The following is an 18,699-nucleotide window of genomic DNA, read 5'->3' on the forward strand; positions in this document are numbered from 1 at the left end:
GAGGAGAAGGAGTTCTTCCAGGCAATCAGATGGTTTAGAAATCAGTCAAAAACGATTTTTGAATGTTTACTCCAAGCGGAAGACAGGGAGTGTGTTAGCGGCTGAGTCAGGTGGGTGGGCAATTACCCAGTTTGTGAAGAATCTCCCTGGGAATTTTCCATTGGTTGCGTGGTCTGCTCAGGGTTTGTGAGCACAGTTTCTCTGAGGTTGGAGCATGAAGTGGTCAGCATCGATAGCTTTGACTAGTAATTGTGCCTTAATGTAAATGTATGTAAATGTTACACATATATACGCAGGCTTTAAATGACTCCATCTGGATGGCACTGTGTATTTATACATATATATCATGGGTAAAAAATAAGCATAATGGGTGGTCACATTCCAAAGAAATGAACACATCACAAAAGCACCACCAGTGAATGCAGAGACCATATAGAACAAGGGATTAAAGGCAAGAGACATACAGATTTCTTGAGTAAAAAGCCACAGGGAATGAGAGGGGGCAGGTGTCTGATAGATAATGCAGACGAGGAGCCTGTATGGGAAGCAGGCATCTGTATTCTTCCTCACATTTTGCTCATATATAACACATAAGATTATATACACCATAGATACAGAAACTATATTCCTATATTACCTATGTCGTAGACACCACAGAATTGATAGCTAACATTTTTAACATGATCACATATAAAAGCAAGTGACAAGATGAAAAACAAACAAAAATAATTCATTAGCATTTCTCACAGAAGTTTTTTTTGGTGGGGTACTTGATTCATCAGACGGCCGTAGTGTGGTAAATCAGGCAGTACACATTACATCACCTTGTAAACTATATGTTGCTATATTATTATATAGTCAATATACAGTAGTCCCCCATTATCCACGGTTTCAGTTACCCACAGTCAACCACAATGCAAAAATACTAAATGGAAAATTCCAGAAATAAACAATTCCTAAGTTTTAAATCGAACACGGTTCTGAGTAGCATGATGAAATCTCACGCTGTCCCGCCCAGGATGTGAATCATCCCTTTGTCAACCACATCCACGCTGTATATGCTCCCCACCCATTAGTCACTTAGTAGCTGTCTCGGTTACAAGATCCGTTTTCAGAGAGAGAGAGAAAAGCCACATATACATAACTTTTATTACAATATATGATTATAATTGTTCTATTTTATTAGTTATTGCTATCTATCTATTACTGTCTAATTTATAAATTAAACTTTATCATAGGTATGAATGTATAGGAAAAAACACAATATACATAGGGTTCAGTACTACCTACAGTTTCAGGCATCCAGTGGGAGTCTTGGAATATATCCCCCCTGAATAAGTGGGGATGACTGTAAATATAAAGATTCATATTGTCTTATCCTAACTTGTAATTAAAGGATGCTTGACTCAATAGATGTGAAAATAAAGCAGAATTCAGAGAGACATTTCTGGAATAGTCTAAAGAAAGATAAGTAGTTCTTAAGATAACAGTATACCAATCTCAGAATCATCGATTTTAGAGCCATTGAGTTGAGTTACGTAGTTCAAGGGGTTGCTTGAAGCTCCATTTGAGTTTGAAATAGAGATTTTGGAGACAAGCCGAATGAAATGCTCTGTTTTCTGAAGAAGGAAGAGACATTTTAATTCATGAATTCTGCAGAAAAGGACATTAATCCCTAGAAAAGCTTGAGAAAAGTTTCAGGAAGAAGGTATTTTCTGGAAAGGCCAAGGTACTGGGTGCACTATGGAAGTGTGAGAATGTGGAAGAAAGAAACCTCACTTCTGCAACTGTTTAAAAAGTTAAAGGATATAAACTAATGTTCGGGAATAGTTAACATTTCTCGGATTGAATATTAAACTCCCTCCAAGGAAAACAACTCAACTGCTAAAGTCAGCCCTAAACTAGTGCCAAGAAAATACTGCTAAATTAGGGTTCTAGGAGAGATATGACTCAGTTAAGTAGCACAGAACTCTCAACCCATAAACTATGCCTTTGTAGTCCTTGAGAACATAAAAGATTACAAATAAATTTACTCGTTCCCTAAAGAAAGGAAATGCCTAAAATCATGATTCAGCTTTGTAAATTCAGTTTCCACGTGTAACTATTATAGCTATTGGGAAATACTGATCCTCAAATCATTTTGTAAAGCCATTTTTAAATGTTTTAGTCTTAGACCTGGACAAATCGTTCTTAGAACTAAAGAAATTTTCTAAATATTGATTCTAAATTTCTTTTGCAAAATAAAAGTAATTAGAACTATTTTTTTTAATCACATTATTTCTATCATAAGCATATGAGCAAGCACACAAGAAAAGCTATACACATTACGTGAAAAATTGTGTGCATATTGTTCAAGTCCAAATTCAATTTAATATACCCACTACCTGAATAATTGGTCTAATATTAAGAAGATGGAGGTCTTCAATGAACTTTCAAGTATGTCAGCAACTAATTTGGAGTATTAATTATTGCTCTTCTCCAACAGTATATAATCTCACTTTCATCTGTGATTGAACATTGCTCTATCTGACTAAAGTTGACCTTAGCTAAAGTTTGAACTTAGTCCATAGCTTCTATCCACATGTGTTTGATTTCTTGAAACCCAGCAGCATGGTGTTTCAAATATTTATTTATTTTACTTAGGTGCTCTTTAACCATGTGTGTATATGCAAAGTGAACTAGCTCTGAGAATATCTACATACGGAGAAAAAGAAATATGTAAAGAGAATAAACTAATAATTTGAACCTTTAAAAAATATGTAGTGTTTCTGTTTTAAAAACTTGTAGGATAGGAAATAGGACTGAAACAGATTAATTTTTTTTCTATGATGCTATATTAATCTTAAAATTTTCATTCAGCTTCTTAGCGTAAGGGTGAAATTTTCTCCCCAAATCTGGGGAATCATCAAAATTGAGATGAAAAGTCAACTCATGAAACCATGTATTCCTTTACCTCCATCCTGTGTGCAGCTGTTTACCTTAGAATGTTTTGTATCCCCGACGTGCAGCCATATTCCACAAAATAAAAATACCTATTAAATGCTATAACTCAGGAGCACACCAAATTATCATTTTAAAATTAGCCATGGTTTTGACAACACTACCTCCAAAGCTGCATCTTTTTCTTGTTTTGTTTTCTAATTTTTTTAAGTTTAATTATAATCTTTACCTTTCCCAAGTTAAGAAATTTTCTTTCCTACCTGTATTTTTTTGTGACAGGGGAAAAAATGATAATTTTCCTCTATATCGAGTCTTCAAAGTGCTTCTATTATTTTTCCTTCAACGAACTTATCCCGACTTTCTCCCTTTCCCTGTGGAAGGAAAATAGTCTTCTCTTCTTTCCTATGATTATTCTTCTCTATATTTCATGATCATGTCTCTCTACTCATAAGATTACCTTGGACATAAGAGATTACATTGAACATTGGAGAAAATTAACCTAAAATTGCACGTTGTATTTAATATCTATTTCCTCGTTTGTCTCTCCCATTAGACTCTAGGCTCCCTGAGACCAGAAAACATTTCTTATTCATTTTGTGTGCCTAGTACCCATTCGATGTATAGTTTATCAAATATCAATTAGAATTTGATGAGCCAATGAATAACTTCACCAGGTCAGGTTCTAGAAGGCTGGCTTTTGAAACTAATCAGGACACAGATTTTTAAAGGATTCCTCATTGATCCTCCCCCTCCATTTTAAAGGTGTCTGAAAGGCACCAGGGTGAAGGCAAAGACTACAAAGTAACTGAACCCCAAATCTGTTTTCACAAGAACTGCTGTGACTTGTTGCAGTGCACACACAGGCTTGTTAATAAACACTAACTAGAACAGATTGTGACTATTCTCATCCTTGCACAGATGACTTGAGGCCAGCCGATGTGAGTACACTGCCATAATAATCCAATAAGTACTTTTGAATAAGACTTACTTATGTGTTTTGCATTAAAGTCTAAGAATAAAGCCAAATAGAATAGAAAATAAAGAACACCTCACCTTCTCCCCAATACCAAGCAGAAATTCCAGGGATTTTGCCAAATCTCCTTATAGATTTATCACTACTTAGGAGACAGAGAATTACAAAATCTCCTTTGCACTAGAAGGGCCAGATGTTGCTGTCAAATTGTAGCCATCCGGGACTACATGTGTACACGCATTGTTTAGTCATCTCTAAGTGCTCATAGGAGTACAAGAAATAGACATTAGGATCCAACCCAGGCTTTTTCTAAGCTGGAGGAAAGTTGCCACTAGCTACACATGGTGGATGGTTTCTCCTCTTTGCCAAGGCCTCCCAACATGAAGGGGTTGGGCCATTCTCAGTTAAGGAAGCTATTAAAGAGGAAAACTTCTGGCCAAGTAAGAGTGGTCTATGCAATAGGGATGGGATTTGTACTGCTGTAACTGAGTCTCATCCTCACATCGTTATACCAACCCTTGATCTCAAATGCTGCAAACTTCAGATATACCTTCTATCTGATTCCCAAAAACATTCCTTAGGTAAATCAAATAAGTTTTTGACCACTTGGTGTTAGGGAATATCCTGAGCTCAACTCCCCTCTATTAGTACAATAACTGAAAGTTGACTATTCATTTTAAATTGAATTAGAAGTCACAATTTTCATTCTAAACCTTCCCTGAATAGCCACTGAGAATTGTTATATGCAGATTATTCCAGCCATCCAGTTTCAATGAAGAGGTGGAGTTCAGAAGGGCTTGGAGTAGGTATGAGAAGTTAGCTAAATGGTCACAAAGACAGCCCTGGTGCTCTGGAAGAAAGGCTGGAGAATAAATGAAAACACGGGAACATTATACCTACCATGGGCAAATCCCTCCTTCCACCACAGAGTCTGGCAGCCTTTGGCAAAAAAAAAGCATAAGGGAAAGGACTCAGGGTGGAGAGTAGTAAATAGGGAAATTGAGTGCAGAGTCTAGGTGCACAGAAAGTACAAAAATCTGTTCACTCACACAGCCTAATAACAGATCACGAAAATTATATAGCTGAATTAGTAAGAACCATCCCCTTACCTTGATTCTATTAGGTCGAACCTATTAGGTTAAACTGTATGAAATTATTGCTATTTGACTGGTTTTGACACAAAAATTCAAGTTCATGTGGTTCAACCTAACAGTCTTTAAGTCACACTGAGTGAATGCTATGAAGAGACTCTGCCTCTACCTAGCTTGGTAATACAGGTCTGATAGAGGTTTTGCATCTAGAGATCAGAGACTTTTATTTGACCTTCCCTGGACTTCTTGGTATTCCAAGGGAGGGCAGGGAATGGAGTGGAATGGAGGCCGTATGAATGAGGCATCAGCACTCCAATCAGAAGTGCCATTTTTGTCTGCTTCCTATCGTAGGAGTCTGCATAAGATCTGATCTGTAAAAGAAGAGGGAGAGGTTCTTACGCTTTTTTAAAAAGTGGTTCAAAACCTATAGAGCAAGAAGTTCATTTATTAAAGGGACCCACATATAAATCTTGGCATTCTGGAATATTGCAGCTTTAAAACTATAAATCCAGAAAGCCATGAACAAATATGTTGATGACATCATTTCATGAAAGGTAGGAAAGTTTTCATTCTTGATGATGCTAATCTTCCTCCACGTGGGTTAATGTCATTTTCAAAGGAAGTAGATTCAGAACAGCTCTGGGAAACTTCAGAAAGTAAAAAGCATATTTCTCAGCACATAAATGAAAGTGAGTCTTGGTGAATGGTAAATACAGAGAGAAAGGTCATCTGTTGAACCTTGAAACTACGTGGGACAAAGGGTCAAAAGGATATTGTTCAAACCAGCAGTCAAAAAGAACTGTCAATATGTATACAACGTGCCATGAAGCTGCTGCTAGCTTCATGGTTCATGGCCGTGTTTGGAGTGTTTACATATAGACTGGACAATTACTTGTCCTGATTCTGAGTTGTGTCTACTTATTCAATTAGTTTGATACTTTTTTACTATAAATCACTAATCAATTTGGTCCACAGAGCAGTTGATGTAATTGAGCGATACATCGATTTATTTACTGACATTTTCCCTGAATGGTGGAGATACATTCATCAGTTGGTTCAGGCAGAAGATGAGGCTGTTTGCACTTGTGTGGATACAAACATAATCAGAAGCCCTACTATTTCAATGTACTAATTTAGGCACAGAGGACTCCTTCGGAAGTTTAAAAATCAGTATCTTTTTACCAAATATTTTTAGTATGATATGGTATTTAATTTTAAATAACTGAGCTTATCTTGTGAGATGTTACTTAGTTGGCTAACGAACTTAAAAATAAGAAACGAGAGTTACATTTTAGGGGCCTTTCACATCTCACAAAAGCAATGAGAGTTTCAAAATTCTTCTTTAGTAAATAGCTAGGGGATCTGTCTTACCCTAGACTGCTATGAGAATTAAAAAGAATCTACATGTAAAAAGATTATGCTAGGAAACAGAAGTACCTCTTGATTAGACAATGGTCTTATGATTTTAAAACAAAGTGAGCAAAACCATCTACTACTGGATGGCAAAAAACCAACGATATAATTTGATTAAACTGCTGCTTACATAAAATCAAAAGACCCATCTGCAGAGATTCCAATGAAGGGCTATTTTTTCTCAAAGGTCAACTTAAGACCCTTTGCGTAGTCGATCATGCTTACTTTACTATACATGGTACTTCATTTTTTAAAAAATTAAATTGGTAAGCCCAATTCAAGCCTCTTTTCATTTAATGTTGAGATTAGTGGTAAAATGATTGACTAACATCTAAGTCTTTTTGTTATGAAGGCTTTTCTTTCAGTGCCTACTAGAAGGGGTGGCTTAGCTGTGTAAGTATCAGTTTTTAAAATAGCTAGACTCCCATCCAGGAACCATAGGTTAGATTCTCAGGAGGGATGGGGAACCCCTTAATTATTTTGAAATAGATGGGTGGCAGACTACCTCCTACACAAATGCCTTCCTACAAAATCTTAAAAACCGAAATATTCTGTGGACATTAAAAACTCAATAGTATTTTTCTTTTCATTTGGAAAAATACTGATTTGCTGTATGATCTCAAAAATCCAAGAACATGGTCTTTCCTTTTTCCTGTCCTTTGCCCCTTCTCAGCATGCTGTATCCTAAGCTATTTACAAACAATCATAGTAATTTGCTTAACAATTATACATACTTTGAATTGGCTGAGTTAGTGCAATATAAGGGTTAACCTGCAGAGAGAGCAACACGTTGAAGTCCCCAAGAGGGCCCTTCTTAATCTACTTCTGATTCACAGGGTCTTTTAGATCTCCTCAGAGTTTTCTTTTAACATTATATTAATCCAAAGAATTTTTTTCAAACTCTTGTTATTGATGATGTTGTTTTGTTCTGGGAGGAATCTCTCTTTCACCCATTGTCTTCTGGAAATTGAAATGCAATAGTGGAATGAGACATTTTCATTCCAAGTTTGTGAAGGGTATAACAACCTCTTAACATAAGGAACTCAAAACCTCCGTTCCCTGAGAGGTTTGCATGCTAAGTCGACAAAGTGCCCAAACTGTTTAAATTCACCATGTGTCCAGACTTACTAGAGACAGAATCTTCAGAATTGTCTAAATAAGCCACTTGGAGGGCTTTGCTCTCTGCTCAATAAAAGAGTTGTTATGAAACTCAGGCCTTTCAAAGGACCCTCCACAGTTGATAAGGAAGGAAGACTCTCCGAGAGGGGTGTGGGAGCAGCTGGATTTTGTGGGCCTAACTCTTGTCCCCAGGGACGCACTTTTCATCACCAACCCAGGAGAATCAAACAGGCACGCTACTGAGGCAGCCAACGCTTCCCCTGGAGAAATGGGAGAGACCCCAATGAAGGAGAATCTAGAGATGGAAATCAAGGCCATGAAGCTTTTCTTCCCGGATTGGATTAGATTTGACCTTTTTTTTTTTTTTAAAAATTAAAGTTTATTAGGATGACAATTGTTAGTAAAGTTACATAGACTTTTTTTTTTTTAGGATTAGAACTGGTTTCCTCAGATCATTACTTAGAGAATTAGAAAACTTGGGTTTAGAAAAGGATCTCAGGGAAGTTATTTAAATTCCCTGTGCCTTAGTTTCCCTGGGAACAAATAGAAATAGTAAGCCCTGGGGTCCTTCTAGTCACAAAGGGCAGATGTTAAAAATAGAAATGATTTTAAGCTTTTATATGAGAAATGTGTGTACAAAATAATAGTCATGTATTAAGGTGCAGGAAAATATACTGCTAACCACTCTAAAGATGAATACGCATAGTTGATATTATTCAGTCCTTCTTTTGAAAATATGTGATCAACCATGTGTTTAATGATAAAAACCTTAAGGGGCAACTGGTTTCTAGGTATCAACATTTAGTCCTAAGCCAGGAGATGTCTCAAGGAAGATAAGAGACTTGCAGTTTGTTTGGTGTCCCAAAGATTTCCAGACAGCAGTTTGTTTCCTTTCCCTTTTTATGAATGGCAGTAGTATTATGCTTCCGTCTGCATTTTCTACCAAAGCCATTCATAAAAATAAAAACAAAACAAAATAACAACAACAGAAAACTTTCTCGGCACAGTCTGGAGCCACTGGGTGCCAGAAGCTGGGAAAACATCCTGGCAGCCATAACCCCAACCAGTATTGAAAGTATTCAAGGGTCTGTTTGTTTGGTGGTCTGAAAAGTATGAAGTGCTGTGTAGAAGGGAGGGCAGCTGGTAGAAGTTCTGTGACATGGACTAGGCTGGGAGCCAGGGCTGGCAGAGTTTCAGACATTGTCTTTCCCCTCATTGAAGTGTCAGGACCTAATTCATGGAAAATTGGGTGAGCTGGCAGCCCTTTCAGAGGATTTCATTGAGCCCCGCAGTGTGCAGGAGTCACATGAATGCAGGATCCTCAGCCAAAAAAGGAGGGGGACTTCTGAGCAGTAGGAACCCGTCAGCCTGCAAGAATGTGTGCGGATTTGAAACGGTTTGGGAGTAAACTTGTGTACAGGTGTAATCGGCAGGAAAAAAAGAGAAGGAAGAAAAGTGGTCTGTTCTTACAAATGACTCTGTTGAAATGAATACTACTCTCTTAGCACACACTTTTGAATCCTAAAAGGCAAGAAGCCCTAATCATCCTTGGTTCGATTCCACCTGGGGAAAACATCATCTCAAAACATAGAGGAAAAACTGAGGGTTGCTAGATGGGAGGGGGGTGGGGATAAGGGGGAAGGTGAGGGGATTAGAAAACAGTCGGTAACCACAAGATGGCCACGGGGTTTTGAAAATTAATTTGGGGAATGTAATCAATAATGTTGTAAAGATTTTGTAGGGTGTCCAATGGATACTTGTCCCATTTGGGAGACCACCTCAGGGATGATGTAGATGCCTGATCACTGCACTGTACACCTGAAGCTGAAGCTGAACAATAAGGAATGTCAACTACAAGTTTACACATATATGTGTGTGTATATGTATGTATGTATGTATGTATGTATGTATGTATGTATATATATATGTATGAATATACTTACAAGAAGTGGAGTACAGCATTAGGAATAGAGACAGTGGAAATGTAACGGCTCTATGCGATGTCAGAAGGATAGTGAATGGGGGGAGGTGGGTTCACACAGTGTGAAGGATATAAATGATAAACGTCTAAGTATTACTTTGTCTTGTGCACCTGAAACTAATAAAAAACAAAACAAAACAAAAAACCTGAGCTTTAAATCTCAGGTTTAACTGTGATTTAAAGTCAAAGGTAAGAACTTTGTTTTCAGTGAACTGAAGTATTTTGCCATTTCTGTTTTGTTCATCTACAAAAAAGCTCTGATGATTTTTATATATGTTTAATACAGCAGCAATAAGACATCACACTATCACAGATATTCTGAGAGGCAGGAAAATGAATAGGAGCTCTGCCCCTCCATGAAATAGTGAATTTATTCTAACTTCTGTTATTTGGGGGAACTTTTATTTTTTTATTTGAACCATGAAAGCATGTCACTGTCCACGTCAAAGTGGCTCAATTGTATTCGCAAATCTCAGTGATATGTAGATAGAATAAGTCAGGCTTATTATATTCAGACATGAGAGTGAGTCCTGGAAGTAATCCATCAAAAAGCTTAGGCTTCAAATCCACCTTTTACAATACAAAGAATAACTTAAATATTTTTCTAAAACTCTAATTCTTGAAAATTAATTTAGGCTGGGTAGAAGATTTTCCCTCAGCTGTTTCACTCAAATGTGGAGAGCTTTGCTCTGCATACACAACTAAATAGATATATAAAAATAGATGGACAGAAACATAACAATTAAATAGAGGTAGATAAATAAATATTGTTACAGATGGTATCTTCAAATAATACCATCAAGAAAGTGAACAAACTCACCTACAGAACGCAAGAAAATATTTGCAAATCATATTCTGATAAGGGACTTGTATCCAGAACATATAAAGAACTCTTATAACTCAATAATGAAAAGGCAAATTTAAAAATGGGCAAAAGATTTGAATAGCCATTTCTGTAGAGAAGATAATACAGATGGCCAATAAGCACATGGAAAGATGTTCAACATCATTAGTCATTAGGGAAACGCAAATCAGAACCATAATGACGTTCAACTTTACACTCAGTATGATGTCTCTAATTAAAAAGGTGGAGAATAAGAAGTTTTGGCATATATGTGGAGAAATTGGTACCCTCAAATATTGCTGGTGGGAATGTAAAATGGTATAGCTGCTTTGAAAAACTGTCTGGCAGCTCCTCAAAAAGTTTGACATACTTTTCTGTGTGACCTAGAAATTCCACTCCTGACTATGTATTCAAGAGAAATGAAAACGTATCCACATTAAAACATATGTATTTGTGTGTGTGTGTGTGTGTGTGTGTGTGTGTGTGTATGAATGTTCATAGCAGGATTATTCATGATAGCCAAAAGGTGGAAACAACCCATCAACTGATCGATGAATAAACAAAATGTGTTTGCATACAATGGAATACTATTTGGCAATAAAAAGGAATGAACTACCGATAACATACTGCAACATGGATGATCCTAGAAAACACTGTGCTAAGTGAAAGATACCAGACCAGAAAAAAACATATATTGTATGATTCCATTTATATGAAGTGTCCAGAACAGGCAAATATGTAGAGACAGAAAGTAAATTAGTGGTTGGTTAGGGATGGGAGGGCGCTAGGGAGGCAGAAAGGAATGGGGAGTGGCCACTAATGTGTACAAAGTTTCTTTTAGACAGGTGAAAATGTTCTAAAATTAGATTATGGTGATGATGATACAAGTTTCTAAATATATCAAAAAACTTTTAATTCTACACTTCATACGAATGAATTTTATGCTATGTGAGTTATATCTCAATAAAGCTCTTTAAAAAATACTAAGAAAGTAGGCCCTTTCCATCCTCAATTGAATAGCAAGTTAATGTTGATGTAGCTGGTATGCACGCCAGACTTTAATTGGGAATGTTTTAATTGAAATAACCTGCATTTTATTTCCTTAACATATAGAGGTGATGAATAAATTCCCTTTAGCTTTAGTATATGTGCTGCCGAAGCGAGCACTCCCTTTAGCTTTAGATAAACTATTCAAACTTTGAAATTTTCATCTTTAGTTGCAGAAAAGTGTTTATGTGTAAAACACATATACTTAATTTTTTTCATTATGTATGTTTCCTTCTAAACTATAACAGTTTTTTATTTTTCTTCTTCCTTAGCCACAACAAGTTGTTCAAAAGAAGCCTGCTCAGGTAAGAGATGGTCATTATGATTTTTTCCCTCCCAATTAATATAAAAAGTAAAGTGAAAACATATATTCCCAAATTAAACCTTTAATTAGTATTTTTCTGGTTTTGATTACATCAGCATTGCAGTACTCAACAATTTGTTGTATCCTTCAGAAAAAGTCAGAAATACCTAGTCAGAGATTGTCATTAAAAATCCTAAAAGGTCAAGGCCTTTGCTTAAGTACACGAAGCAAACGTAAAAGTTTAAAACACAGAATGTTAATTTCAGTGCCTTGTGTATAAAACATACTATACATTTAATGTCATCATGTGTTTTACCAATTCTTAAACATCAAATTTTGTCCTTTCCACTTTAATACCCATATTTCATTGACCTGATATGGGGCACAGCAGTTCGTGATTCATCACTGAAAACAAATCTGTTCATTGAATTATTTCATAACATTTGGTGATCCCCAAACGCCCCCAGAGAAGGCTGGGAAACTGGGAAATTAAGTTATACTGGTTTTGCAGATTGATGAACTCTTGGGTCTTGCTTCCGTGATTATTCATAATCTCTGAAGTCTTGGGGTACATCCATATTAGGAACCAGCTTTACTTCTCTTGTCCCATATGACTGGAATTCCTTGTCCTAACTGTAATCTATCCACTGAAACATAAGAATCATATTTATTGAGGAAGTGTATCTTGCAAGAGAAGAAAACTGAAGGATAAATGAATATGATTGCCAAGTACGTGAGCTGTTATTAAACTGTCAGACTGTCCTGCTGCTCTCCCCTTTTGGGTTTACATAGAAGGTCAGGAGATCTAAGTGTATCATGCAGAACCTGCTGAAGTACCGGTAAGTCATTAAGCAATGTCATGGGTTACCAAGTTTTTTTGTAGATCTCTCTCATATAATTAAAAATATCCCTGGGGTCCTTTCCCTAGAGGTCTCTAAAAAGGTACCTCGCACCCTGTTCCCTTGGGACAGTGTCACCTTGCCTGGGAAAGACCACCGACACGATCTGATGTTTTTACTGTTTTTTTAAAATGCTGTGTGGAAGAGAATTGAAGCTTCCAAACACAGGAAAATGTATCCGAATAATTAGACATGGGCTTTTAGAAGAATAAAAGCAGAGTTATATGAAAAAAAAAATCACTTTCCTGGCTGCTACCATACCTAAAAGCTGAAAGGGATAGGAGGCACTAAAAATAAATATCCAGTGTTGGTTTGTAAGCAGTATTAAATAAAATGAAACATAAACAAAAACTTGACATTTTAAGTAGGACCTTCCAAATATATTTAGTGTCTCATTCTTCATCAATCAGAGAATCCAGAGAAAGTGAATTTATAATTCTGTGCATTTTAGTCCAAAGATACTGCAGTGTTCACTCTTGCATCATAGGATGTGAATGACAGATGAATAATAACCTCGTGTGGCCTGTTAGCAACATTGATTCAGTCTCTATTCTTGGTGTTATAGGGAAGCTGAGGCAAAACAAAACCAACAGTCACTGCATCTGAGAAATGTGTAATCCAGTTCAGAGGTTCTTAACCTTGGCTGCATATTAGAATCACCTAACAATTACACACACACACACACACACACACACACACACACACACACACACACACACTAGTTCCCCCTTATCTGAGGGGGATACATTCCAAGACTCCCAGATGATGCCTGAAACTGCAGATAGTACTGAACCATATATATGTGTGTGTGTGTGTGTGTGTGTGTGTGTGTGTGTGTGTGTGTGTGTTTTCCTATACTACATACCTATGATAGTTTAATTTATAAATTAAGCACAGTAAGAGAGTAACAATAACTAATAATAAAATAGAACAATTATAACAATATGTTGTAATAAAAGTTATGTGAATATGATCTTTCAATCTCTGATAACCAATCTGATAACCCAGATGGCTACTAAGTGACTAATGGGCGGGTAGCATATACAGCGTGGATATTCGGGACAAAGGGAAGATTCACGTCCTGGGTAAGACAGAACAGGACAGCACAAAATTTCATCACGCTGCTCAGAACAGCACCCAATTTAAAACGTAGGAATTGTTTATTCCTGAAATTTGCCATTTAGGACCAAGATTGACTGTAGGTAACTGAAACCACAGAAAGTAAAACCGTAGATAAGAGGGGACTACTGTATATGGGGGAGTGTGTGTGTGTGTGTGTGTGTGTGTGTGTGTGTGTGTGACCATGTATATTTATATGATTATTACATATATCATCATATATCACACACACACTCACACACACACACACACATAATCTCATATGTGCGCTGGAAACAGCTCTTGTGAGCCAATTGTATCTCTTCCCTATCTACATTCAAGTAAGTGGCTTCAAATCCACTACGTTTGGAGTATTTACAACATGGCAGTTGACAAATACTAAAAAAAAAAAATCAGGACATTTTTTTTCCTGGAGAGCAAGTTGTTAAATATTTATTTACACACCAATGGCCCCACCCTTCAGTGATTCTGATTATTTGGTCTGGAGACTCAAGCATCAGTGTTTTTTTATGAACTCTCCAAGTGATTTTAATGTTCAGCCAGCGAGGAAGACACTCAGGTCAGTGAACAGACATGAGAAGCGGCTTGACCATTTGAAGCAAATGACACAGATTGTCAAAGTTTACGAGACACATAGGGGACATAGATGAATGGGTAGGACACCATAAGCAAATTATGAAGGGGGTGATTCCTGGAAGAGTTTTGCTTTTGTTGTTGTTTACTTGCAAAAGGGAAAATGGAGACATAAATTAGGGGAAAGAAAGGAAGACGTTATAGATGAGATGAATGGCACATTCAAACGTAGAGAGGCAGAAACAAGTAAATCATAGGTGGAGATTATCAGTGTGGCTGAAACTGATTGCAAATTGGGCAGTAATACACCAAGAAATAAGTAAAGTCATAAATTTGTCCCAAAAGAACCAGGAATATCAAAGAAGCTACAGATGAATGGAGTTGGTCTTCACTGATGAATCTGGCTGTCTTACAGACCCTATTCCAGATTTGCCCTTGAAAGGAGAATTCAGACACAGAAATAGAAAAAAGAATGAGTTCATTGGGCTTCCTAATCTATATTGTCTAAGGACACGGTGATAAATTATATAAACACAGGGACTACATGGGAGTTCATGGAGGATAATGTAAATGTTACAGTACGTTCAAAAGAATCTCTTCCTTTTTCATCTGTTTCTTTCAAAATACTCTCCCAGATGGCTTTCCATGTAGCAGTCTGGATTAACTCAAGCTCATATCCTTTCTTCCTCAACAGTACTTTGAGGGGTTACATTTAGATCCCGTTTTTAGGTGGTGAAGATTTTAGCACAACTAAATATTTTTTATCTAAAGAAAAGGGTTCAGCGATGTGTATGGGGTCCTAGGTTTTGCTTCCTGGCCCCATCACTGGGCAAATTAATCTCTCTGTGCCCTATTTATGCACCTATGAAATGGGCTAATAACAATGCCTCTTCCCTTACTCCCAAGAATATTTTGAGAGATTCATAATTATATAAATTCCAGGGAGTATTATTATGTTCTGACTTACTTGTGGATGCTAGGTTTTTCATTTCCAGAGGTGTATATGCTAGAAAATTCTAGGATTCCAATTGGTTTTAAACTACTATCCTTTTTACCTTAAGTGTTTTTATTGCTTGTTTTTAAAATAGGGATGCTTTTTAACTAAGGGGGAAATTTTATAGTAATTGCTACATCCTGTCATTAGGACTAAAGCAGTCAGGATCACTTTCACCATATGTATATCATATGTACTGTGTTTCCCCGAAAATAAGACCTAGCCAGACATTAAGCTTTAATGCGTCTTTTGGAGCAAAAATTAATATAAGACCCAGTATTACATTACATTACATTACATTACATTACATTATATAAGACCTGGTCTTATAGTAAAACAAGACCAAGTCTTAGATTAATTTTTGCTCCAAAAGACGCATTAGAGCTGATTGTCCAGCTAGGTCTTATTTTCGGGAAGACATGGTATCTAGAATTGCAGTGGCTCTATTGCAAAGTCTCCTAAATCCATCATTTTCTGAAACCTCCTCACAGCTTCAAGAGTGCCACTTTTTGAAACTGGAATACAATGTGAAAAAATTCACTCTGAGGAGACCAACTCAGGATTGTGATAAATCTCAAAATTTAGATACACAGTTGTGTTTGTGTATATAAGTACATGTGCCTGGGGAGGAATAAAAATTTAAAGGGAACCCTACTGCGGCAGTTTGTGTTTGGAAAAATCCACCAGGTGCCATCAGCTACAAACTTTAAGTGTGTCCCATAATCCTAATGGGAAAGTTATAGTCTCTTATAAATCTAAAGAAGACAATCTGCAATATTCACTTTGGTTTAAAATTCCCAAACCAGGGAAAACAAAGCTTACTAGGAACTGCTACTATATTTTCATTTAAAGGGATAAAAGAAGCAATAAATAAAAATTTGCAAATTTCCGAGTTTTTTAACAATTTGAAGCAGTTGAATTCTCAGCCATATGGATTACATTCTTAACTCTATTAGGAAATAGTGGTAGGTGTTGTCGTCGTTGTTTTAATAAATGACATAGCAGAAATGTGTCAGGTTATTATTGAGAGAGCTTTGTTTCTCAAGTTTTTATTTAGATAAGAAGAAATCTCGCTCCGTTTCAGACTTCCAACAACGTTTTACTGGCTTGTCAGGTATCTTATTGTTTCTTGATTTGCCCCTTTTAAGGCCTTAGACTGAGATTAGAAGTGATTCTTTATACATAATTCAGACTTTTTATTTCTCATCAGAGCCCTACCCAAAGGGTAAAAACACATTTTAAAAATACCAACAGTTCTCCTTCCTTTCAATCCAATTTCCTCATTGTTGTATAGCTCTGGCAAGCTACACCTCTAGCAATTAAGACAGGTATAAACCTGCTCCCTTTCAATTTCCCAATGAGAGAATTGGAAGGTTTTCAGTTTTTAAAAGACTGGAAACAAAGCTATCCATTTCAAAATAGAGTTTTTACCTGCAAGTAACATCTCCTGAGGGTGGTGTGTACCAAGGCAAAGAAATCTCAGTAAGCCTTGGTTATCATGAGATTTTTTTCCCCCTTCAAAAAAAACAACCCTGTTGAATGTTTTTACAGAGACTTCAAGGGCAGTTTTAAGGATGTTTATATTTCAGACAACCTAAACATTGTTTGGAGCAAAATGAGAGATTTCATTTTGGGACAAGCAAGTTGATGAATTGCAGTCAACATCTTGTTCTCAAAGAAGGCATTTTTACTGGGGGCTTTTAGTCTAGACATACAAAAGAGGAAGGAGGAAGGAGAAAGAGGGGAGAGCATTCTCACTCTAACACTCATCTTTTACATGGCACCTTGGCCAATGCAGTAAATAGTTCATAATAAATCAAACTTGCAAATAGTCACTCTTCTACTCACTCAGGGAGCATAGTGATTTATATTGCCTAAGTCATAAAGAGTACTGATTTATTTATTTTCCTACTTATGCTCTTTCAATCTGGTAAAACATTTTGTGGGCCAGTAAATGTTTGGTACCAACTGGTAAAACATGAAGAATTATATCAAAGTCCATGCTGAGTGGCACTGTTTTGTTGTATAGGAAATACTTTTTGATTTTACTCTTGACCTCTACCATTGCAAAGGTCAGGGGAAAAGGAGAGAGCCAAGTAGAAACAAGCGTTTAACCCTTCAATAAAGTAGGTCAATGATATAATAGCACAGGGGTAGGGGAGAGGAAGTATATCAAAATGATTATTAACTGTAAACATATGAAGTAATTAGCTTAGCTAACAGTTGTAATAGAGGGATATTGGCAAGATGAATCCAGCTGTTTGTTTCTTGGCAGGGAATGTCTTGTAGACATGACATAAACTTCTAACGAAGTGAAAGAACATCACTCAATTTGGGGCAATATATAAAACTCCAGAAGGAAAAATTTAGTGTTTCTGGACTAGACAAATTTCCTGTAGGAACTTTTTAAAAAGAGTATGATTGTTTTTAACAATACGGTGAAGTCTGTGGATTAGGCAAAAAATAAAATGGTAATGTCTGCCTCCTTTTTCCTCTGCATTCTGATATGAACTGGATAAAAACCAATTGTTTATTAAATATGTAAACTTTCTTATTATCCATACTTACTGACCCAAATTAATATGAGTAATAGTAGCTAGCTTCAAAACTAGTCTTTTGAAGAAAATTTTTAAGGTGTGAATTCAAATATGTTTCTTTCTCCAAGATAATTCTTTACATTCAGGAAATGTTGACTGGATACTTAGATGTTCATTGAATAATTATTTGTTTAATTACTATTATTACTGATATTTTTATAATCTTATTCAAAAGTCCTATCTCTGGATCATGAAAAACAATTGGAGCAACAATGATTAAAATCCAGAAACGTTCTGTTCCCTGGCAACAAATACAAGTTATGCAAAGTTTTATACACATAGAAAACAAAGAGAAAACGTTTCTCCTAATCTATTCAGCAGTAAACACATCTGGAATATAACCAGTAAGCAGCCTCCAACCTAACCATTGTTTTAAACTATTTTGCACAAAAACAAGAAGATTCCTCAACAGTTTTGGAAATGTGTAAATAAATTCCCTTCTTCTGAGTGCTTCCGTCATGCAAAAATACTTTTGCCATGTCATTAGCTATTTTTTAAACATGAGGCTCATTCAATAAAAATTAAAACTGGCATGGAAAACTGATCCAACTCATGATCCTCAGAAATTATGACTTATAGGATCCTGAAGCTTGCAATTAGTTTAGACATAAAATGATTTCCCTCTCTGAAAAAGGTGACGCCCTTCTGGAGATATATTTTAAAAGCCCTTCATCCCAGGAAAGACATTTGTAGCATCCTAGGGATGCATGTAACCTCTGTTTGCCATATTTTCAGTGATGGAACTCTGATCAAGGGCACAAATGAGACAAACAGGAGTGCATTTTAGAAACCTAAAGATGTCTTA

At 36.4% G+C, this 18,699-nt stretch overlaps 1 protein-coding gene across 2 annotated transcripts in view; it reads left to right on the top strand.

Moving 5' to 3' along the window:
• Positions 1-18,699, top strand: part of HMGA2 (high mobility group AT-hook 2) — a gene marked incomplete at its 3' end in the record, with an annotated part of 130,933 nt that overhangs the window by 103,280 nt on the left and 8,954 nt on the right. For both annotated transcript variants that reach the window (XM_081058456.1, XM_081058457.1), the window contains exon 4: positions 11,681-11,713. In XM_081058456.1, the coding sequence (XP_080914582.1) occupies positions 11,681-11,713 (33 nt within the window). The remainder of the gene's footprint in view (positions 1-11,680; positions 11,714-18,699) is intronic.

Source organism: Rhinolophus hipposideros, assembly GCF_964194185.1.
Source record: "Rhinolophus hipposideros genome assembly, chromosome: 9".
Lineage (NCBI taxonomy): Eukaryota > Metazoa > Chordata > Mammalia > Chiroptera > Rhinolophidae > Rhinolophus > Rhinolophus hipposideros.